This window comes from Cinclus cinclus, chromosome 1 (genome assembly GCF_963662255.1).
Source record: "Cinclus cinclus chromosome 1, bCinCin1.1, whole genome shotgun sequence".
Lineage (NCBI taxonomy): Eukaryota > Metazoa > Chordata > Aves > Passeriformes > Cinclidae > Cinclus > Cinclus cinclus.
This window is the reverse complement of record NC_085046.1, coordinates 146,478,585-146,504,263: the sequence shown is the minus strand read 5'-3', so window position 1 is coordinate 146,504,263 and position 25,679 is coordinate 146,478,585. Positions and strand designations below refer to the sequence as shown.

General features: G+C 38.3%; 1 protein-coding gene across 1 annotated transcript in view; it reads left to right on the top strand.

Annotated features, from left to right (window-relative positions):
• The window catches only part of FAM135B (family with sequence similarity 135 member B), a 124,510-nt gene that overhangs the window by 24,314 nt on the left and 74,517 nt on the right, over positions 1–25,679 (top strand). Inside the window, exon 2 of the mRNA XM_062504138.1 lies at positions 1,498–1,577. Within this exon, the coding sequence (XP_062360122.1) occupies positions 1,498–1,577 (80 nt within the window). The remainder of the gene's footprint in view (positions 1–1,497; positions 1,578–25,679) is intronic.

Below are 25,679 nucleotides of genomic sequence, written 5' to 3'. Positions count from 1 at the left end.
GCTGTGAAGGACATGGAACAATTGTCTCTGGAGTGGTGCTTTTTTGTTTTGTTTTGGTTTGGTTTGTTTTCTCCCCATCAAACTCTTCAGCTTCTAACCTCAGAAAGACAGATCCAATTCCTTCACTATTACACAGTTAGCAAAGATTTTATTGGTAAGTGTAGCATGTGTGAGATTTTCATACAGGAGTTCACCGGCAGCTTAGTGTTTTCATAAAGTTACAGAATGGTTCAGGCTGGAAAAGACTTTTGCATTTTGAGGCTAGGACAAAAATTGGGCCAAAACTATCTGCAAATACTAGTGAGTTAAAGGAATTTATAAACAAAGAGACCAAAGGAGGGAAAATCCAGAGAAAGGGAGACTGGCACCAACATGGTGTTACAGTGGTTAGTGGAAGGTCTACAAAGAGGTGGAAGGATCCTGAGCTACAATATCCTGGATTAGGTACTGTACTGAACAATGACTCATCCATGCAGGTCGTGATGAAGGAAGACTAGGATGAGTTTTTCCCTCTATTTAGACTGAGCTCATGTTTTGGGGACTGGAACAGGCTGCCCAGTGAAGTGATCCCAGCACCAAAGCTACCAGACTTCAAGAAGCGTTTGGACAATTCTCTCGGCACGTGGAGGGATTTCTGGATTGTCCTGTGCAGGGCCAGAAGTTTGCCTTGATTATCTTCATGGGTCTCTTCCAATTAAGGATATGCTATGATTTTATGTGTAACTTAAACCAGTGAAATTGCTGTTGTATTCTTTTTCTGTCTTTCTTCATCTAAAGCAGGGATCCCCTATGGGATAGAAAACAACCAGAATTACTGGTTTAGATATGATTAACAGAACCACAGAATGGCAGGGACAGTGGGCCATCTGATTCAACCTCCCTGCACATGCAGGGTCATCCCAGAGCAATGGCATGGGATTGTGTCCAGAGAGTTCTGGAGTATCTCCAGGAGGGAGACTCTACCTCTGTGGGCAAATGATTAATGCTAACAGCTTCTTGGTAAGGTGGACTCAATATGGAACAGAAGAGTGATAACTATTAAGCATAATTTGAATGTTCCTAGATGTAAATTAACACTTTCATTGTCTTTCCACTGAAGTTTTAGTTGTTTATTTTTGGTTTTGTTATGGTTTTTATGTTGTTTCTTATTTTTTGTTTCATATTAAATTTTTGTCACTCCTTGTCTGATCTTGAGACCTTTTATCATAGATGTTTCTCTATGTCTCCGTTTCCTACAGTAGGCCAAATGCTTTTCACACTCCTTCTTAATTATTCACACATCAGGCCATTGCGTCCACTCTGCTTGGTGTAAGATAGAAGGGGTCAGATTACACCCACTTTAATTAAAGATAAAAAGCAGAAGAAAAGATCCTGAGCATGCCTGTTCTCTTGAGCACTTTTGAGTGTAGATGCCCAGCATGTGTTCCCACAGAATTTTAGGTTGGATCAAGAGGTCACTACTCTAGCAGTGTGTAAATTTTCATCCTTTCTCTCCAGGTATTACCAGATAAGAGCTGGACTGAAGATCCCATCCAGGATTCCCCACAGGCTGTTTGCTACGATTGCAGGACAGACAGGTAAGCAGGTCCCAGAGGAACCTGACATGACTGCAGGTGGGGTAGCATGGAGAAGGAAACTCTGTGTGGGGTGATTTGGATTGGGATCCAAACCTGGTTTTCCCTAATGAACTGTAGTTGTTAATCTCTAGTCAGGTAAGGGGTTGTGCCTGGTGTTGGGTTTGCGTCTGTCAGAAAAGCAGAGGAAATTCTCACCATGTGATCTGAAAGCATGTCTCTTACACGTGACTCCTTGTTGACAATTTTCCAGTTTAATGTTACTAATGATGTATTTAAGGTTGTTATGTTTTTAAAATAAATAATAATAATAATAATAATAATAAAAGAGTACTGTTGAATTTGGAAGTCTGGCTCAATCAAAATGCAAAATTATTAGATGAGTTTCATAAAACACAAATGGTTATGCCTAAGTCTGAGAAAATTATCTAAAAAAAAAATCCCAAACTCAAAATCTGAATGAGAAAATTCCTTGGAAAATCAATGAATATATAAATAACTTAGTCTAGGTTTAGAAAAACATCTTGTTGTGAAAATCCTCAAGGAAGAAACAATATTATTTTACAACATAGTCCAGTGTAATTTTCCCTTGGCATATCCAGAATCCCCTGAAGTTCCTTTGATTGCTGGAAATTTCCTCAAATTACAGCAGTTTCTGGCATAAGTAGCCTTATACTAAGGAAATAACTGTCAGTGAAGACAGCTAGAATTTTACTTTCTTGGGGCTAAAAAAAAATTTAATAACAAAAAATAAAAAAGCCAAACTACTCCTGTTCAGAACAAACTATGTTTTGTATTTTCTTTTATTTTTTTACAAAATAGTATTTTCTTTCCCCTCTTACATCTTCAGCATCAAGAAAATACTGAAGATTCTTTCAGCTCTTCTAGAAACAATTCACGTAGACACATGGGCAGGGGAGAGGCGAGGCTGGAGCTGCAGTTACAGGATTAGCAGTTGAATTTCATGGTGCTAATGCAATCCAGACTGGGCTCTAATAGCTTTATAGGGCTAACATCAAGACAAGGGATATTTAAGCCATTAAGGCCTTAAACAGTTTCTCCTTGGCTATCTTTGCAAGTACTTCCTAATTGATTTCATAGATCTGCAAGAGAGCATTATTTAATAGGACTGAACTTAAAGGTACACAGGCCATAATGTGGGTGTCTTTCATGCCACTGATCTCTCTCAGTATGTGGGTATCTGGGGTAGAGCTAATTAAATTGCTGTGCATGTTTCAATAAGACACTCTGATTAAAAGAGCATTATGACAAAACAAGAGTGACATAAAATAGTGAATAAACTCCTACCTCACCAGCAAGAATGACTATAAAATAAATGGAATTCACGAGTTTGTTTTAAAGGAAGTATTTTTAATCTTTCCCTTATCAGGTTCGTAGCATCTGTGAAAAATGAGAATATATTTTGGAAATGATTATGTAAATTCATAAAGTAAAATCTGTGAATATATGCAGTAATAAAATATACAAAATATGGAAGTATATAAAATAAATAAGAGGCAGTATTTATCTTCCAATGCACATGGCTTTCTATTTTTATTAAATGTACAGGATTTATAGTAAAACCTTGGGAACTGACAGCATTAGCAATGTTTGTTTCCCACTAGATGTTCTCAGCAACAGAGGCAAAAACCCCCATAGTTTGCAATAATTCTGCGGAGGGAAAGCTGAAGTCTGTACTAGGTTGTCCCTTGGTGGTGACCAACCAAATGTGTGCAGAAAGAACTCCATCCATGGCACAGGAATCACAGGTTGTGCAGGAAGTTTTGGTGACCTACCACATGGTCCAATTTATCCATATCCTGTGTAAAATGTAGGAAGAGAATGAGCTCTGTGGCTCAGTGAAATCACAGGAGAGCTGTGCTGGAGCCCAGGAGCCCCTGTGGTATGGTCACTTATGTCCTCAGTACTGATCATCAGCTTGTGGTGAGTCACAGCATGAACAGGAATATGCTGTGAGCATAAATATGTTTGTGAAAACATATACATTTCATTCACGCTCCTAAGCATTTTTAGCAAGGTGTGTTTCCCTAAAGAAAAGACAAGACTTGTCTTTCACAGAATCATGCAATCATAAAATTTGGAAAAGACCTCCCAGATCAAGTCCAACCTTTGGGCCGAATAGCACCTTGCCCACTAAACCATACAGTGGAGTGACAATTCTGCTTGTTCTTTGGACACTTCCAGGGATGGTGACTCCACCACTTCCCCAGGGAGCTTGCTCCAATGCTTACCCATTCTTTCAGGGAAGAATTTTTTTCCTTCTATTCACCCTGAAACTGCCCTGAGTCATCTTGAGGTAATTTCTCTTTATCCTATCACAAGTTGTCTGGGAGAAGGGACTGACCCCCACCTCCTTTCAGGCTGTTGTAGAGAACAATAAGGTCTCCCCTGAGTCTTCTTTTCTCCAGACCAAACCACTCCAGCTCCCTCATAGGGCTTATATTCCACATTATGCTCCTCATTTCTGAGCAATGAAAAAGAGAGAGGGAACAACGCTTGTTGTGCACAATCTTTAGTTGCTGTCATGCAGATTTTATACCCCCACGAAATTCAGCTTCCTGTCTTTTAATAGATACCATGACTGAAGACTGCTTTGGGCTTGTGAAGAACGAATTATGCTCTCTGTTTATTCATGTGCAGCTCATAACACCACAAACTCCATTGCCCTCAGCACCCCTCCTACAGGGCTCAGTTAGTGCAGACATAGCCTGAATTTAAACTCTAGAAATGCCTTTCTGAGTGGATTTACAGGGCTTTGGCCTCTGGTGCTCTTCAGCAGCATGGATTGTTAATGTCACCATGTGATGGTGTCTGCCTGCAGCAAACTGGGCTGAGCCTGTGGGACCCAAGCATGAACAGCTAGAGGAGCAGGGAAGGCGAAGATGCCACCTCACAGTTATAATTTGTATAATTAGCTCCTTGTCTGAGTTGTCTTATGACCCACTAAGTGTCTACCATAAGATTTTAAAGTACTGTATAAATTTTGGGGCAAGGATTCATAGAAGTAATAGACATACAGTCATTTATTGATTTCCAGGCTACAGGCACAAGCTGAAAAACTGCAGGAGCTTATCTTAAAAACATGTATTTAAAACATATCTTTTTGCTTTTAAGCACACAAGGGTATTCTTCAAAACACTGGGAGAAAGAGCAGTGCTCAGAAACAGTTATCAAGCTGTTTTATCTTGATGTTCTGGACTGTTTGAATGAGGGGAAAATGGAGGCCAGAACAATACAGAAGAGGATAAGTTATAGAACATGACATGCATGGGATAAATCTTGGCAGCATTTTTGCCAACAGAGCCTTGAAGGGTAAATTACAACATTGAAGATGCCTGATAAACCCAATCTCAAAAAGAATATAAATTTTCATCTCCCCTGCAGTGTTTTGCAGTAGTCCACACAGCACTTGAATGCATTACCATTTTGAAACAGAATTATTCTTTAATATTGAAAGCTGCAATTGTTTTCCTTTTTGGTATGTTTTCAACCCACTCCCATGGGTGCCTCACTCCCATGTACTGCAACCAGTAATACTCATTTGCTACCAGCTTGTCTACTTGTTCGCCTTACAGGCCAAGGAAATGTTTTGCTGGGTGAACATTAAGGAAAAAAAATATTTTGTGTGGCATATATCTAAAGAAATTACTCAGGACTTTGATTTGTGTCCTGATCTCTTTTTCTTTTTTCTCCACCCAGAAATACCACATAATTATCAATACTCCAAATAGACAAATATGTTTGAAAACTTGACCTGAAAATGTAATTATAAGTAATACAAAGTATTTAAGAAAAATTATCACTGTCTATGCTAATCTTTATTAGACTGTAGAAGTCTTCCATCTAATTTATTCAATTAAACTGGGTTACTGTTTAAAAGTGCAGAAAGCCAAGGACAGACAAGGAATGTGGTTCTTTCTTCATTTTTCTCATAAAAGGCAGGGAGATAAGATACAATATTTCTTCCAGACAAGTCAAGGAAAAGTAGCTGTGATTGCCATTACACATTATCTCTTTTTATTGGTGACGTAAAATTGCGTACCCATGATTTTATGCTTCTTTATAAAATGGAGTACCTGACTTTAGGTGGCAAGTAGAAGCACAATTTCAACTGTGGTACGCAAAGAAAAAATTAAAAAGTAGGAGCATCAGAAAATCGTGGAACTGTAGAATCATTTATGTTAGAAAAGGTCTCTTAAGATTGTGTCCCACCATTACCCTAACACATTAAAGTCCACCACTAACCCATGTCCCTAAAACAAAGAACATTGCTGGAACCTCTGTCTGAACTAAACAAGTTCACGATAACACTGAAATCCTTTTACTATAAATTATATTATTTAATTAAATTAAGTCTGTGACTACCTTTCACCTAAGACATAATTTGAAGGGTTATTTGCATTTCTGATATGCTCCATAATTAGCAGTTTGTGCCTGCTTTTAATAAACAAGCGGTGATCTTAATTTCTTCATTAATGTGTGACTATCAGAGCAGCTCTCAGTGAAGGATTTCTGCTTCTATTATTAAAGAAAAACCTTTTCTTGCAAATGGCTTCTTAATGCAGTCAAAACAGAGTTGCAGTTAGTTGCTCATTAGAGCAAGGAGGAACAGCACCATGACTTGTGGAACAGTATGAAATTGCTGTCATTAGTTTCAATAACTTTTTGAAAGGTAATTTCTTCCTCCATTAAGTGAAGGTAAGGTTACTGTTTTTGAAGTATGAAGAAATGGGGTAGAAATTTATGCTTTAGCAAACACATGGGTTTATTTTCAAAGCTTATTAAAAGTAATTTGAAAATAAATGGGAATTTTCTGTATAAAATAAAACATACCTGATAAATACTAATTATATTGAGAGAACACTTCACTGTGAGAGAAGGTGTTTTGGGGATGAGTTGTGTTAGAAAACTTCAGCTGTGAGGTCATAAGAGATGAAGCCATCCCTGGAAACATTCAAGACCAGATTGGATGGGGCCCATGGTCTAGAGCAAGCTGTCCTTGACCATGGCAGGGGAGTTGGAACGAGATGATTTTTAAGGTCATTTTCAACCCAAATCGTGCCGTGATTCTATGATCAGACATTTTAAGAATGCTTAATTCACAATCTAAACATAACTAATTCCATAATAACACAAGAGAAAGGGAGAAAGAAACAGAAAAAAAAATAATAAAAATGAGCAAACAGAAGATGTTTCTGACTGACTTGATACTTCTGTGTGCATGTCTCAATCACCTTCCAGTCAAGGTCTTTCATAAATGCCTCAAAGGATGGAAGCTGAAATTTCCATTGTAGACACTCAGCTAAGCTGGAAACTCTCAATTCCTCCCTCTAGAAGCTGGGTCAGATCACTCAGATCGAAATGGAATAGGTCCCACAGTGCTGGAGAGGCTGAACATCATCCCAACCCAAAACTGAGACCTGGTCAGTGGAGAAAGCCAGGAAGGGTCTGCAAGCACCAACACATGCCACAGGTCTGCTCCCTTGGACAGTGAGTCTGAAACACAAAACTTCAACAACTGTGGCCACCTGGAGGCCTGGCTGGGACAGAATCCAGCTGTAGAGAGCCAACAGAGTATTTCTGGTGACTGAGGCCAAGGATGAACTTCACCTTTGGGGTTAAATCAGCCATGCAGCTGTTTCAGACCGACCACTCCAGGGTCAACTGGCCTTCATGGAGCTCTCTTCTCTTCAGCTTCACTTACAAGCCTTTAATTTCCCCACACAGTGATTCTTGCTGCCTTCACTCTGATGCAAATTTCAGTCTTGAGATTCCTTTAAAATCCAGCACTGCTCTAAACATTGCTGAGTCACTTAAACCAATTCAGTAGGTACATTGCACACAGACAATGGTTTTCTTGTTTTCTGCATTGATGAAAAACTATGTGCTGTTGTAATGTCCTATATTTTACTCAGAGATTTTTGCCACCTGAATTCATATTTGGAATAAATATACGGAGTGGCAGCTACAGAGCTATTTAAACACAGCAAATTAGTATTTGCTCACACAAATTTCTGAAGAACAGACTTCAGATATGAATTCTGTAACTAAACAAGGCTTTTAGTGAACTAGCAATGAGCTCAGAAACAGAAATAAACACTACAAAAACCCTAGATTCTGTTTGTTTTAGCAAAACATTAAGCATTTTAAAAAGGAAACTTTCTGCTCTTCCCAAGCAGGTCAGTTATTCCATCATCTCAAATTTCAGCATGTCTGAGAAATGAACCTTGGTTTATAGAACAAATCAGTGATAAGAGACTGTATTTATGTTATGATCCTTCGGACAAGGAAATTAATGGGACATCTTGCTTTTTATCATCACTGAATCTATGCATGGGTAGAGAGGTAGTTTTATATAATGCTTTCCATGAGGCTAATTCGAAATGTCAAAAGGCAAGGTGAAGATAAACGGTTCCTCTCAGAAATGTGTAGCTTTAATCAAAAGTCACACTGAGGGAGAAAACATCCTGAACTTTTTGATCAAGCAATTTTAAAATTATGGTGTCTTCTTTAGAAATATAACATCTCCATTTATTCTAAATATAAATATGTAAAAGATAATATTTCAAAATTAAAGCAAGTCTCTTCAAACATTTAAATATGAAAATGATTATGCATTGAACGAGTTCATGCCTGAAAAATGTTGTCTTTGCACTTTACAAGTAGGTTTATTTTAGCCCTGGAGGGTCTGCATGAGTGCTCTGCCAAAAAATGTGTAATTTCAACCTTCAGCAACTGGGTTTTCAAACTTCCTTCAAACCAGATTTGCAACTCAGTATATGAGGATAAATGTGGCATTATCAACCCTGGGGTTTTTTTTGTTTGTTTGTTTTTGTTTTTTGTTTTTTGTTTGTTTGTTTGTTTGGTTTTTTCTTTTTTTTTTTTTAATTTCAGAGCCTAAATTTTCAGAAGTCAGTGCTTATTAGTATCGATTTGGTTTTTATTTTTTGTTCAGTCTGGAACACTACATTTCCAATGGAAAGGTACTTGAAACAGGGATGTCAAAATGAGCAAACTAAAAAACAAATCACAACTTAAAGTCTGCAATAAGGTCTGATATTTCCTGTTCCCTGAGTGCCAAAAAGGTGACAAAAATGGACATCTTGCAACAAATTATGAAAATCTTGCAAGCAAGTGTTACAAACCAACTCAAAATTTTTATCTGTATCACAGGAAGAGAAAACCCAAAAAAAATGTACCCAGAATTCTATGCAGGTGACAACCCTGTTTTATTAACTAAGCTTCTTGAAGTCTGTCATCAAAACCAGGTTTTGTCCTAGTGGTTCATGGAGCTGTAAATTCCTGTGAGCTTCAAATTCCGGGAATGTTGGAGCAGCAAATTTAGTACCAAGATTGAAGAGCAAGTATATTGTCTTTCTAGAGGTATGACAGATAAAACTGAAAGATTGTCCTGCATCACTTAAGTCAGTGTGAACTCAAAGCAGTATCATGTGTAACTGGCAGCTCTAATAACCTCATATTTCCTTGAGGAAGGATATATCACAGAGACTATGACACACTGAACAGAGGTCTAGAGAACACTAGAAAATTCTGCAGAAGAAGTTCCTGTGCTGGATTTATGTTAGCTAAGAAAGTAAATAGCAAAATGGAGTGTTTTCATTGAATCATTTAGTTTGGAAAAGACCCCTGAGATGACTCAAGTCCACCACTAAATCATGTCCCTCAGTGCCACATCCACACGTGTTTTAAATACCTCCAGGGATGATTCAGCCACTTCCCTGGACAGCCTCCTCCACTGCTTAACAACCCCTTCTGTGAAGAAATTTCTCCCAATATATAATCTGAACATCTCCTGGCTCAACCTGAAGCCATTTCCTTTGTTCTATCACTTGTTACCTAGGAGAAAAAAGGAACTCCTACCTCACTACTTCATATAATTGAGGTCCATGGATCCAGCCTGAACAGATCCCTTTGTGGAGCCTTCCTCCCCTCCATCAGATCAACACTCCTGCCCACCATGACAGTTTTCTGCTGTCACCTTTCTGTTTTTCCTAAAAGCTCCTTTATACATTTTTTTTTAGTTAGTTGAACTCCTTCAAGAAAGGGACAGGCATCTTTGTGGAAGGCTGTGAATCACCAGTTAAGGGATGACCTTCTATGCATCTAGAACACAGAAGGGAGTGAGGGATTATATGAAGGAGCATGCAACATGTCTGGAGCCAGTTGTTAGAGTAACAAAATCATTTAGTGTGATTACATTCTCATTTATCTCTGCCTCTTCATGTCTTGCTTTCATATGTAGCAGGTAATTCTGCAATAAAGAGTTTGCTACACAACCAAGGTGTTAAATATAAAATGTGAGCATTATCTGAAATGAAAGACTTTGGAGTCCAGTAGCAACTGAATTATTACAGTATTTTTAAGACTTTCTTTTAAAAATCCTTATGGATGGTGGATTATGTCCCAGGGTTCTGTTTGGGAAATCATCACAGATTACAGATATTGCAGGGAGTGATGCACCTTGATAATAAGGTGGTCAGGGTTTCCTAGTGACTATGGGATGCAGAACATCTTAAAAATTAGGATTTAAGTATTCTGAGATCTATAGATGACAGTTAGATGTCAGTTTAAATAACACTTGTTACTTAAGAAGTTAATATTCATTCGTTATAACATATCCATATATACTCTTTTTATCTAGAAGTAATGTTCTTCCCTGGGGAAGGTGTCTTGCATGATTTCTAAATTAGCTTTCTAACCAACCTTCTTTCACCAAGCTTTCTATATGAGCAGGAAAGAGTTGTCCTGTAATGGTATGTTAGGCTATATTCAAAGGGCAGGCAATAAATTACCTGTAACCTGAATTGTGGCTGTGAGATGGAAGATGCCTTGGAAATCTGTGGCTAAGGGTAAAAATAATCTTATCTAAGTGCTGAAATCTGTGCTGTGGGTGTCTCTACCTAAGCCAATCAACCAGTCTCCCTTTATAGCCAGAGGAGAGAAACAGGTAATTTGAGGCAGTAATTTAACATATCTATTTTAAGATGAGCTGAATCACACCTATTTCTGTCCATTTACTATAAAAGAAGTTACAGGAACTTTTGCAAAGAGAGAAATTTTCATTGTGCTTGTAAAAGACTTGGCATAAAAAGGCTGTGATTGCAGTTTATGCCTTCATGTATCTATGCAAATTAGGCAAGTAATAATAAAAGGTAGGAAAAGTGACATAGTCAACATAGAAAGAAGATGGTGCTCTTGTCTTTCCCAGCAAATAATCAAAGATGGCATCTTGATTCAGGATTTTAAATAATGTCCCTGAAGATTTTTTCAGCATGGAGAAAAGTGCAAGAAGACTTGAGTGAGAACAAGTGTCTTATTATTTTCCTATAAATCCTTTCTGCCACCAATACAAAAAATATCAATTGTATTATGTAAAAAAATGAATTAACATTTTCCTTTTGGAAGTGGTGTAGTAGTTTGCTTATTTATATTTTGAAAGACTAAAACCATGACTATATTTTCACAATAAATCTCATAAATGAACAAAAAATATCCTGGGAAATAGAGGCCGTGTTTGAATTTTGACAAACCAGGAATTTAATTTGAGGTTCAGGAAAGTATCCTGTGCTATTAACAGATCTCTAGGACATTACTCTGTGGTCAGTACCTCTGAAGGTTAACACTATGTATGAGATGTGACCGTAAATTAGAAAACTTATAGAATTTCCTCACTTGCTAATGTATATGTGGGCCTTTTAGAATTATTTGCTTAATTTACTGTTCTAGCCAAAGAATGCTTCTTGGTTTAAATTCCCATTGATATCGCTGACAGGGAGTGCTCTGAAGAATTCCTGAAGCCTAGGTGTTAAAACAGGGAACACAACCAGCAGGAGAAACTGTGTCTTATCTGTAAAATGATGGCACTGCTTCAGAGATGAAAATATTTATATAATTTAATAACTTTCCAAACACATAAGATAACCAAAAGAAACCCAAATAGCTAGAGACATACACTCTCTAGCAGCTGCCTCAAAATATTCCATCTGAAGAAAAGCTAAGTCCCAGGTAAGGCAATGATGTCACAACAAGAGGGGAAAGTTATGGATGATTTGTGCATGACCTCTTTTATGTCCTGAAAGGGACATTTTTATACTAGTCTGAAAGGCTCTAAGCCTAAGTCATAGAGCTTTAGCATAGTGCTTTATGTGCAGAGCACAGCTCCACTATGTGAATTGTGACATATCTTTGTAGAAGTATATTCAATATTAATTTTTAAAAGAGGCAGGGGGTTTGGGGTGATTGTTTTTGGGTTAGGTTTCTCAATTGTTTCAGGTTTTCTTTTTCTTTTCCACTTCCAATTCAGAGAAAGGATTGTCCTGCTTTCTGTGAATATCTTTATACAGGAAACAACTGGAACATTCACTGCCTTTCTAGCAGCTGTAATCAGAGACATGTGATGTCCACTCATGTAGTTTTAATTAGTATTCATCTGCTTTTTCTTTTTCTCATTGCTAAAAGAAGTTAAAAAAGGCAGATACAATCTGTTAGAGAGGGCTTTTAACCACATAATCTAGTGAAAGATATCCTTGCCCACACCAGTGGGGTTGGAATTAGGTGAACTTCAAAGGTACCTTCCAACTCAAACCATCCTATGAGTCTGTGATTTTACATATGAATTGCCATGATCAGACCGAACAAAAATATGGATTTGAATGCAGAATATCCAATTTTCTATTTACAATTGCCTTATATACCCATTAAGTGTGTGAAGAAATGTGTAGACAAATTTAGGTAAAAGCACTTTTTGCTGGATTGAGATTGCCCTTCAAGTGCTTACACTGAAACTTGATGTTAAAACCGAATAGATGGGGTGTGTGAGATGGGATAAAACCACTTAGATGCACTGGTCAGCCCTGGCATTGGACCTTTTGTCCCAGGGGGATAACCCCAGTTTTGCTTTAGACTTCATTGCCTGGGATCCATTTTCACAGAGAGCAAATCTGGTTGGAATGACAGCCTTGAGCCACTTGCTGCTTACAAGACTTGATTTTGCTCTCTCTCTAACAAAAAGATTGTGGGGGGCTTTGGAAAGTCAATGGAACTACAAAAAACTGGGAAGGAAGGTAGATGGCTCACGTGAGGAAGACATCAGGTTTGTGTAACCTCCTGAGGAATAGGAGAACGATTCAGTCTCTCTTCATCCTCTTTAGACTTGCACATTCTGTTGGTGTGACACCACAGAGCCTGCAGACAGTGCTGGAACTCAGCACTTCCTTTCCTACAGATTTCCTACACACAGAAGTAATATCTGTATGTTTATATATTCACTCAACTACCCTTTTTGCATTGGATTTCAAACCTTTCATGAGTTTTCAAACCTTCCAAAGTTTTCATCCTTTCATGAATTATCAGCAAGTTATATCCTGAAAATGGATTTATTATTTCCACTGTCTTTTGCGTTTGCAGAAATTATGGGATGTACCTGAAGGACAATAACAAGCCAAATGGTTCAAACAGGGGCAAGGTTTGAAGGAACCAAACCACATATAGTTTTTTGATTTCTTCATTTCTATATCTAGGATAATATAAATTTGGATCTGCTTTCTTATGTCATGAGCAAACAACTTTCTCCATCTTATAAGTAACCCAATATTTCTGAATATGACCTAATCTGTCAGAAGCAGGTACTTTCCCCAGTGAATGATGTAAGTCACGTGTAATAAAATGCTTATTTTTAACTTAAAACTTACGAACAATCCTGCTGGCTTAAATAGACCCTGCTTATTTATTATATAAGCTGTTGCTTAAATAGCTTATCTTGTTTGATAGATTGGGGAAGAAAATTAGGAAAACCCATGGTCTCACCTTGATTTTAAATTGTGTAGCTTGTAGCACAAAAATGATGCCACAGTGAACAGGAACTAAGGAAGTTCAAAATTACACACTTGGCTTTTACAGACAGGTAGTAAAAGCTCACGTCCTACTGCAGATGGTGTGTAACTTATTCTTCCCCTTCCATATCTGTCTGGGAAGTCATAATGAGTAGTAAAATTTGCTACCACAACCCCCTCCACTGGTAAGATCATAAAACTCCCTGAAATTACATGGTGTCCATTTAAATGTTCCTCCAAGGGCTGCATGTAAAGCAGGGAGTTCAGTGGAGAAGTTGACTCACTACATCTTTCTGTGTCAGAGTAGAAAGTGATCAAATCAGTCTCCAGCAATTCTGAGCCATATTTTTTTTTTTTTACTCTAGTATTGCAGGCTATGACTTTGAGCCATCTATTTCACAAGAGTATTTTATAATGCTGTGCATAATTTAGAAAGTGTAGCATGACAAGAAAAGTGTGTAACTGAGGGATGGTACTCTATCTTCAGATTTTTTATCTTAAAGGAATTATACTGCACATTACCTAACATGTATCAGCTGTTAGTATCAAAAACTAATAGTCAAACAAAAAGCAAACAAAGTTAATTAGAAAAAATCATACAGGAGATAAACACATTATCCCTTAAGAACAAGTATTTCTCATTGTGTTAGAAGAATCATGAAATTGTTTCAGTCATGAAATTTTTACTCATATTTAGATCCTGGAAAATTATTTCAGCATTTCTTGCTGTTACAAAAGAAACTCAATTGAAAGCATAGTGTATAGAAGATTCCTGCATTGGTGGCATTTCATTTGGTTAAAGAGCACACAAAAGAAGAAACTGTGGGTAGTACACAGTGTATGTGTCCAACATACCACATCCAATGCTGTCACTCAAGCCAGTGAATCTCAGAAGCAGAACCCCAGGAAAGAATTTAACAGAAACAAATCTCTGAGTGTTTGCAGCACTGAGCTGTGTGTCTGTGTGGAATGTGATAGCTGGAGAAGTTGAGGACACAGAAGGATTTATTAGTCTTTGATTCCTATGATTGCTAGGCTCTTTTCCCCTGCTCTGATCTTGACCAATCAGGTTCTCTCTGTTTTAGTTTCCCCATAGGTATAATGGGGTTAATTGAAGATGTATCATAAGGGTATTGTGAAAATTAATTACTTAATATAAAGAGCTTTTACTTTTTTGGGGATATGTGACAGTGCAGGAGAGTAGATCATTATTCATGATTTTGAAACTTTTAATGGTTAGTTTACATTTTAGGGAATAAAACAGCAGATCTAAAGAGGGAAATGTTTGACCTACTATTTCTACTACATACTGTGTAATGAGACGCAGTGATAAGATTAATCTTGGAGTCTGTTAATGTAATTAAAACCACTGACTTTCTTCTAGGTGGGAGGTTTTTAAATGTGGCTGATGTCCTAAATGAAAGTGTGTTGCAACTTCATCATAGCTGCTGTACCACATCCAAAATTAGGAGAATAATTCTGCCTGTGAACATATTTTTCACGGAACCTCTACACATTAACATGCCAGGATTTACTAGCATGCATTCGGAAAATCTTCAGCAGTCAACAAACTTCTGCTTTTGACAGTCTGAATGTAGCCAGAGGCTCTGGAGTTTCACCAGTACTACAATCCCTCATGACAAGAAATAAGGGATTGTGTGGTGGAAGGTGTTGGCCCTCAGCACTCCAGTGTGGGTGACACAGTGAGGGAGGGAAGGGATGACCTAGGACTTGTTCTCTTATTATGTGTTAAGGAAAATATAAAACTACTTATTTTAGCTGTCCACTAAAAGTATTGGTGTTCAGCTGCACTCCACACGGGAGACTCCTCTGAGAGAGTCTGGTGGGTCTCGGACCCCTCTGGAGCCAGGTCCAGATGAGTCCCATGCTGAGCACAGGTGAATGCAGAGCTCCCTCAGAGCTCAGGCTGACACCCCATGGGATGAGGCTGCTCTGCCTCACTTGCTCCAAGACCATCAAAGCTTGGCTGCACAATTTTTGAATATGAAACAGAGACCAGCTGAGATGAGTGTGCAGTCAAGAGCTGTTCAGAGGAAAGGTGTTTTTAAACTCAAACAGCACAAATCACTTCCCCCACCACCTTAGTTACATCTCTTCTGCACAGTACCTGAGTAGTACAACATATGCAGCCAGATACTACTGTAGTGGAATTTTTTCTCTTTAATACCTTTTACACCTTAGGGCTGCTCTTAGTCAGACAACACCTTCCTGTTTACTGGGCAATGCTCTTCAATTTTCTGGGAAACTTGACCTGAATGCCTATCGTGTAGAGAGGAAGATGCATATTTATATCTTCAGAAGCAACAGGACAAACCAATTAAAATGTGGGAGGAAACCTATTTAATTTTAAACAGCTCAGATTTATTGATTTATGATATTTGGTATTTTTTCATTAACAGCTACTAGGTCTTGCCACTTCTGTATAACACTTTCCACCTGCACAGCTTATCACGTCTCATTACTGTGAGTTAACTCAGTTTTGAGGCCAAGTTCTTGTGATGTAAACAGGAGCATTTGTCTGTACAGCCAAGCACAAAAACCAAAATACTGAAGATCTTTAGCCGGGTTCTATCTTGGTGTATTCTGTGACCTAATAAACACCTTCCCTGAGCTAACTTATCTCCTGAGAGTCCGCATTAGTACTAAATGTCTCATTGTCAGCACATTGCATCCTGCCTCTCACTCCAGGGGAAGGTTGCTGGCTATTATCTTAGGGGGATTGCACCATTCACTCTTGTGCAGTTACTGGTATTGTGCTGAGTTTATTTCCCATAGTCTTCACCCCAGAAAAGCCTACACAAAGCCAAGCAATTATGATGGCCAACAATAATGTGGTTTTGTCTGCAAGTCTTCTCAGACTTGCAGATGGAAATAAATTTTTGTCCAGAAAATAATAAAAATTACTGAGGCCTCCATGAACCTCCTCTCTTCCCCTGAAGAGTATAATTTTTGCAGCAGTAATGGTGTTTTGGTGAAGGTCTCAGCAAGTTCAGCCAAGTTGTGCTGAGAGTAGTTCCAGTCATGGAGACTAATATAATTCAGTAATTTCCTGGATTTGTCTATTTATGTCAGCCCATCTGTTATCTCTCACCTCACACTTCACCTAGAAGCCATTTATGAAGGTGAATATCACTTGGCTTTAGGTTTGAGCTTTGCATGTGGAGGCACATTTTCTACCACACCTCTGATATGTGTGAATCATCTCTTGCTTCTCTACTGGTCTTGGCGTTGGATTCCCAGTCTTAGGAGAAGGAATGGGAGTTTCTCACATGATCCTAGCAATAATTACAGAGTTGGGTAGTCATGGAGTAGCCTAAGGTTGTTGTGCAAGTTTCCCCCCTAAGTAACCCTGGAAGGACTTCATTCCACATGTCTGAAGAATGAATTCTGAGTTACAGTGATTCCTGTTATTAGATCTTAATTTCTTGCACTGATATTATAAAAAAAGCAAAAAAAAAACAAACAAAAAAACCCCACCCAAAACCAGCCAACCAACCAAAAAAGGAAACCAAACCAAAAAACCCCCCAAAACCCAACCCAAACCAACCAACCAACCAACCAACAAACCAAGCAAAAAAACAGAAACAAAAACAGCCCCCCCAAAAAACCCCATCAAATTAAATTTGTTACTTGCCCTTCCTGTGGCCAAGATAAGACAGATCTCACCCTAAAAGTTTTGATCAAGGCTAGTAAGTGCAACCAAAGGGCAGTGCTGATGTGAGGTGCATCTGGGGAACCTCATCAATTGAGAAGTACATAGAAGTCAGGATATGAGTTTTCCCCATGTGACCTTCACAAAAATATTAAGGGTTTATTCCCTCTGTCTTAGGCAATGGGAAGTAGTGTAATAACTGCATCCAAACACTAATAAAGTAGTATTATATCTGTGGGAAATGAAAACACCAGAGTTCAGAGGCTCAAGGCTTAGGTTCGAAGACATTACAAAGGATTTCTGACAGGATCTAAGGAAAGACTGTGATTCTGTATTAGTGTTACTCACAGGAAGCAAAAGCAGGGCTTTAGACTTCTATAATGAATTTCTCTTTTTTGTGTATTACAATCAGAAGGCTAGGGGTTTTAAAATTTTTTTGTTGTTGAATTTTAGTTTTGTTGAAGTTTAGTTGAATGCGTTTTAGGTTTGAATAAGACAAAATTAAACTTCAGATTTTTTTTTTTTAATTTTATTTCCAGTGATAGTTGTTTCTATATACTATAGTTTCTACAATACTGGAAAGAGAAGAGGAGAAAAACACGCTCATACCGTTGCTGAACTATGAAATATGATTTCTATTTCCTTCTGTCCAATTGGCTTCGTCTCCAATGTTAGGCACTTAAATGCAGGTCTTCAATATCCCTCAAAGGTCTAATTTACATTGAATTTAATTTTATATTCCTGAAGAAACAGGTCCAAGTCAAGCTCTGCCTCAGTTTCCCACCTGTAAAAGAGACATGGACAGTAACTACAACTGGCATTGTGAGGGGTAAAGGTGGAAAATTCACACTGCGACAGTGTGGTAAAGAACATTAAAATGTTCATGCAATGCACTGCCTCTAAACCATTCAAATAATTTGGAGGCTTTCATGTTATATCAAAGAGATTTACTGTGGAATGTTGATCACTGTTTACATTAACAGTGCCTGGTTTTGGCAGCTGATAGCTGCAACAGGAAATTGAATGACTACACACAATGAAGGAAATTCTTTGACTATCATCTGGAAGTGTTGTTTCATCCATTCATTGCTGTCCTTTTGGGATAAAGAGGAAAGCCCATTTAAAATGTTCCTTTTTTATTTTTTTTCTTTCTGTGGGTATGCAGTTCTTTTCCTAGACTGAAATGAAAGGTTTTCAATGTTTTTCTTCTTTTTAATTGTGATCCAAGTGGAACCAATGGAAGTTTTCAGGAACTCCACTTTCATTTACATAATTGCTATGTGGAATGGGAAATTGGCTTATGCAAGGAAGCTGAGACTCATTAGTGAAAAGCATCTTTAGGGGAGGGAGGGGTCCCTGCATTAGTGTTCAGCTGAAGGCTGTGGGGTGTCTGAGGAGATACATTCCCTTTAGCCAGCCAGTTAATGAAAACTCCAGTGAATTGAATGGAATCCAGTGTTTGCCTGTTTCTGTGAGGTCACTTGCCTGGTGATGACAAACAAAATCTTGATGACTTGCACAGCAAAAGAAGATGCTGAAAAGACGTTTGGGGAAGTGTGGGGAGAGATACTTTGTTTTCTTACAGGGTGATAACCATAGACTAAATAAGTGCTTTGTAGTCTGAGTTTGTAGAATTTACTCATGGGTAAAAAGGATACAACCCTCTCCGTGTTCTTCAAGGTTTTAGGTCCATCAGCAGCCTGGGGAAGAGGGGAAATGCAGACACATGAGGCACCCAGCCTATTCTTGCACAGGAGTTTGATTACATTCACTTACACTTCTTGGTTCAAATGGCTCCAGCATGAGGGACAGGGTAAAATAGTGTTTTGGTAGTGATTTTGTACGAATGAGAAATTATAAAAGCCTGTTTTGCCAAAAAGGTTCAAGAAGGAGCAATGCCTCTATGGGGATTAGTCATATTTTATACTCCACTGAAAAGTTTATTCTTCACTGACCCAAACCTCACATTTTGATTTTGATATCACTCCCATCCTTGCTAATGTAATTCAGCACAGGCCAAGGGGATCTCAGCAGCATTCTTGATTTAAAAGTTCATTAACTGGTGTTTGGTGAAAAGATAAGGGATAAGTAACAGCTGTGAGTGGATGGGTTGATCAAAGTGTCTCTTCTTTTCAATCAGATCTTGTTGTTGCAAGCTTTGAGACAATCTGAGTGCAAGGTAGACCTTAATACGTACCTGCTGCTGAAAGGGAACAGCATGAAGGGAAAAACCATTCTCAGCTAGGAAGAGTTCAGCCTTACAGAACACCTCAGATAATTGTAGCAGGAAAGAAACAAAACTATTATAGTAGGCAGTTTCTGTTTTTTCAGCTTGGCAGGCTTGAGTGGGAAAACATTCCTTTTTTTGGTATATTTTGGTGGAGTTCCCAGAAGTGACCTAATGGCAAATGACTCAAGAGTGTTCTCAAGCAGGAAAGGCACAGCTGCACTGAAGAAAGAGTTACCATTCCAGCATGAGTTCTCTTCAGAGGTGCTGACCTAGCTTTACATGAAATCTTGAAACTGGCGCACTTGTAGTTCTTGCCTGACTATTTTCTCAAAAAGACATCAAAGTCCATATTAAAAGTATGAAAGAAAAACAGTTGAATATGAATAATTTCAGCCAGAGAAATGTAGGAATGAAGAAAACTTCAACTAGATTAAAGGAACATTTACCAGGTGTTGATGTTAGTGTGCTTTAAATTGTTCATCTGGTCATTGAAATTAAGATTTTCTCAGCTGTTCAGCTGTAATTCTGGCTGATTTAGACACAGTTTTTACAGGATTTAATTTTGGAAAGAATCTTCTTGCCTTTATCCTATACAGAACTTCAGCTGCAACTAAGAAAAACTAGAGAAAGAATGTTTTTCATTTTTTTTCCCCCCAATTTATTTAACTGATGACTTTTCCAAAACTCCTGAGTTTCTAAAAACCATCTCTTCTTCCAGTAAGGTCTGCTGGATAATGCTTCAGGGAACGGGGAGACCTTGCTCACATTTGGGTATAAAATAGTATAGGGTGATTCTGTGTGTATTAATGATCCAGCTTTAGGAGCATGAAGCCAGGATTTTAATCCAGTCACTTGTAATTTACTCAGAACCCCAGACCAAGTATGAGGTCAAGCTGGAACAGGAGTCTCTACTGTCAAGGTCAGTGCTGAGGTCATTGGAGCAGGGTTAGAATTTGGCCCATGGTTTCATGTTATCCTCAACCCTGCGTTTTTTTAAAAAAATACATGAAGGAGGGGCACAAAATCCTCTCAAAACACTGGTGTAAACACCTTATCTGACTATGCATATCTAGTATTTGAAGTTTATTTTTTTAAGGGGTTTCACAATAGCTCCCATTGTCACCTTCCAGCTCTGATCATTGCTACAGGGCTGGCTCACAAATAGGTAGAGTCAAAGGGATGGAAAATCTCAAAAAAATTTGTCTGCAAAAAGTTTGTTTGTTTGTTTGTTTCCCCCTGCATGAAATGCTCCCCTCAAATCTTTAAACTCCCTTTATTACATTTGAATAAGTACAAGCTAACTCTTAGTCTTTTCCCAGTGATTCATATCCATGGACTCTTACATGATTTCCCATAGCTCTCATTTTCATGGATAGCCAACCTTGCATGGACATTGGCATGTAAAAGTGTGCCTTATTTAAGAGGCACTGTGATTTTTTTTCAGCATCTTAGTATCTGTAGAGCAAGCTTTACCTAAATCACTCTTCCCTGTAAAATGAAAAAACAACATCTTGGCTTTAGGCATTTGTAAAAGTACTGAAAAGAGCAGAGACATTGTTTTTACAGGTTTTGAGCCTTCTCACCCTACTTTACATAGATAGTTTCCTGATTAGTGCATTATGGGGCTGGCAGTGTGAGCATCAGGAAAAGTGCAGCCAGCAAGTCAAGGGAGGTGATCCTGCCCCTCCACTGGGCCCTGGTGAGACCACATCTGGAATATTGTGTCCAGTTCTATTCTCCTCAATTCCAGAAAGAAAAGGGGAGACTGGAGAGGGTCCAGCAGAGGCCACAGAGATGATGAGGGGTCTGGAGCATCTTTCTTAGAGGACAGGCTGCAGGTGCTGGGCCTGTTTAGTGTGGAGAAGACTGGGGCTCAATGCAAACAAATATCTCCAAGGTGGGTGCAGAGAGGATGGTGCCAGACTCTTTTCTATGGTGCCCAGAGACAGGACGAGGAGCAAAGGCCATAAACTAAAACACAGGAAGTTCAAACTCACCATGAGGAAGAAATTCTTTACACTGAGTATGGCAGAGCACTGGAACAGTCTGCCCAGAGAGGTCAGGGAGTCTCTCTAGGGATGTTTAATACCCACCTGGATGAGTTCCTGTGCAACCTGTCTTGGCAGGGGAGTGGACTAGATAATCTCCAGAAGTTCCTTCCAACCCTAACAATTCTGTGATCTTGGGATTCCATGAATATTTTCTAGCTGGAATCTGCAGTACTTCTCTCACACTTCCCTAGTTAAATTCTCTTAATTTAACTACAACAGCAGAAATTATAATTTTTTTTCCCCAAAGTAAATGTCATTTGAATATATACTATTCATACTATCATTCTTTGGGAAAGGGTTTCAAAGTTAGGAAGGGAGCTAGCTGTAAGAACTGCAACATGGTCTCTCCTGTTGTCTTCTGTGAACTTTGTAAGAAGTTGTAATGCCTCCAGGAAATGGAGGCAAATCTTGTAAATCATGTCCTGAATACTGTCAGCTTAAACTTGTGTCCATATACTGCACTTGAAGTTGTTACTTTCAAAATTATTGGGAATGTTGATAGATAAATTTAGACAAAGAAAAGTATGATTGTCACTAAGCAAAAATATCTAAGGAAATATTGTTAAAATTTATCCCATGTGGGAGCCATGAAGGACTCACATCCTAGGCTCAGCAGTATTTCTCAGCCAAGGCAGATACAGCAGCTGAAAGCAGTGTGGTAAATATTAAAGAAACATTCAAGTGCACACTGGTTAAATGAGAGACAAAGCAAAGGAGAAGTTAATAGGTGGGAAACTGAGGCACAGAGTTGCCTCATGTCTCTCTAGAAGATAGCACAGGGATCCAGATCTGTCTGGAGACCCAAGTGCTTTGAGACTTTGAGATCCTTTCCAACTCAAACCATTCTTTGAGCTCCTTCCATGCTAGCTGTTGATGTTCAGTATTATCTTGAGTATCTGACCATAACTTTGTGCAAGATTACAGTCTATAGTGTCTATATGGCCTTTTCTGGCACTTTTTTTTGTTTTTTTTCCACTTGGGGAGGTAAAGATATTTAAAATTTTGAGTGCAGCGGAGGTTATATGAGATTTTTTTGGATCAGGAGGATTTGACCCATTTCAATTTCAAAGTCTTGGATGGGTTTTGTTGTGAAAGGCAGGTGGGGTTAGATTCAAGGCACTTTATCTAATGGTGATTACTCCATTTAAGAGCTCACTGCAGAACTATGGCTGGGTATGCAAAGTTTATGCCAAATAAAACCCAAAATGCTCAGAAAGAAATAACAGATCCTTTTCTTGAGTGACCTGTAACTCAGACTGAAGGCAATGAATGGTTTTACAAGAAAACAATCTGAAGAAAGAAAGAGAGCAGATAATAATACTTTTGGCACATCAGAGGAAGGGAGAAAACTAATGCAGTTTAGTGAAACCCCAGCCAGAAAACCAAATGGCTCCTGCCTGACATGCCTTGACAATGAAGGATAAATCTCTTGCTGATTAATATCTGTGTGATACAGATGAAGCCTGAGGATTTCAACTGAGATGATGTGCATAACAAAAGAAAAAAAAAAAAGTAAAAAAAAAAAATACCTATTCAACGGCTGAGCTTGAAGGAATCTAATTGGAGAAGCAAATAAATAAGAAAAAAGTATTGTACTTTTGTGCTGAGATGTATAGACAGCAATAAAATTACTAATCAGGCAAGAATTGGCTGACCTAAGGAGGGAGCAATCTCATGCCTCAGCTGGATGGGAAGTTTAAAAATATCTGCTAAAGGAGTATGTAAAGGACACAAAATAAGCATAGGAACATTATAGGTTTCAATTAAGTTTTTGGCTTATGGAAACAGTTCCTGTGGCAGATTAGCAATATGGTTTACTTACTTGGAAGCTATTTCATAATGATATTGGCTTTATTTTTAACAGAAACTGTTTCCCACCAAAAGGAAATGAGATTTATTTTTGTGTGCATGTGGGTTAGTATTTATGAGATTTTTTTTTATCCCTTTAGCCTATTTAGAAAGCAGATAAAATTTTGTATAGTTTTGCTTGACTATATAAGTGACACTTCTCTGCTTCAAGGGTTGTGATGACACTTGTTTTGAAAATATGAGGCCTTGATGCAACTCACCTGTGGTCTGACTCTGCCAGTCTCCATTATGTTCACTTCCTTTCTCGAGGTTGTTTTGTAATTTCTTTGCCTTGAGCATCCAGCACTGTACATGTGAAATGTCTTCAGAGCAAACATTGTATTGTAATTTATGGAAAGACTTGGGTCAGGAGAGGAACTTCTAATTTAGAGCACATTATCTTGACCTGAGGACTTGTAGAGCTCTTATACCTTTTTATGGGCAAGTAAGGACTGGATGTGTTTCTGCTTTATCTCCCATTATATATAAACACCAAATCCAGTGATCAGAATCAGAGACCATCTGGGCAGTAGGATCAGGTCTCCTCAATGAGCAAGGGATCAGTACAGGTCCAGTGGAATGTGGAGGCAAAACTTAATGTAGAGGGATTCCTTTAGAGATGTGGGTGTGCCAAGCCCACCCTGAACATCACACTGTACATTGAACTTGCAGCTTGTAGAATGAAAGACCCTCAGCTGCAGCAGCAGCTACAGCTGAGATATCAGGTTTCTTGTATCCAGATTAACTCTGAAGATTAATCATAGAAAGGATATGAAATACCTCATTACTGTTATTGTACACAGAGAAAAAAATCAGTAGGACCTTGAAGCCTTTTCTGTATATTTACTTTCGTGATCCAGTGTTGGTGGTTTCTTCCAGGGGATGTCTGAAGTCCTTCACTCTGAATCCTCAGGATTTTTGTTTTAGAGTGGAATAGTAGGAGCTACATCCTACTTCTGTTAAATTAGTTTACTTATATTTTTTATTAGACTGTCACAAAATGTTTTACATATTCAATTCAAAGTAATTTACCCTCTGGGTAAAGTACAACTGGCCAAAGTACTCAAGATAAAAGTTTGGTAAATGTACAATTTCCATCCATCACCTTCTTGAACACAGGAGGCATTGAAATAGCACATTAGGAAGCATTTAGTTCCCAATCTATACCATTGATAGAGGACTTCAAAGTGTTACAGATACAGCAAGGAAATCTTTATTTTCCAGTTTGACCTAAGCTCTGGGATTTTAATTCAGGACCTTTCTTTTTGAATCCATAGGTATTGTGTGAATGAGGTGGTGCCAGGTATGCTGTGAGGCACTGAGGGAATAATCAGTGGGTTAATGCAATATCTGTGCTAGTCTGTAACATCCAGTCACACTTCTATATATGAACTTCAACTCTTACATTTCTGGACCTCTAATCTTGGGGTTTCCCAGCTGCCAAAGCATTATATGAACAGTGGTAAGAAAACTGGAAAATAATCTTCCCATTGGTAGCCAGAGGAAAAGACTAGTTGAAATAAAATTCTGCAAGTGATTTCTTGCTTCTTTGTGCACCCCTCATTTACATGAGGAGGTCTTGGTGATTATAATGGGAAATAACTCTCTACCTGATGGCTAGAATGAATTAAAACCATGTTATTTTGATTTATCTTTTATTTTCTTTTATTAGTCCTAATTTCTGCTAGAATAGTTCTAAACTTCTTGGAAGGTCAGTACAACAGTCTGAAATTGCCAGAGTCTTGTGATGCTGAAAGAGCTATTTAGTGTTTGGGATTTTCAAAAGGCACTTCAACTTCATTTGCCATATTTAGGACTGTTTTTTTTTTTTATCTTTTAGTCTTTTTTTGTCTTTTCACATTACACAGCAAAGCAAAATAATGTTGACACTGGAGGCAGTTATAAAACATTTGCCTGAATGGTACAAATTGACATTTATACAAATGGACATTTATACAAATGCTCATTGGACATGACAGTGAAGTCTCATTTTTTTTTTTTTTTTTTTTAGCTCATTAGGAGATATATTGTTCTCTAAATAGGCTGGAATCTCTCTTCCAGAATTTAATTTTTAGTGTTGGATCTATCTTTGCTCCAGTTCTTCAGTGCTAAAAGCCAGATGATTTTGTGACAGGGTTGTTTCTCTCCTCTCTTTCACTCACTACAGCATCACAGAGGCAGTGAAGGAAAACCCAAATCACCAAGAGCACCAGAATGTGTCAGTGGATATTTATTAGACACAGCCATTTTCTGTCCCAAAGTCATCCCACCTAATGTGCTTGGTGGGAGTTGTACTTTAGCTCTTACTACTTCCACAGTTCTTTATGAATTTCTCCCATATGTTAACACAGACATGAGTGTGACAGCTTTAACTGCTGTGTACCTAAGTCCAGAAAACCCGAGAAAGGCAACCCTCTCAGAACCTGGTTT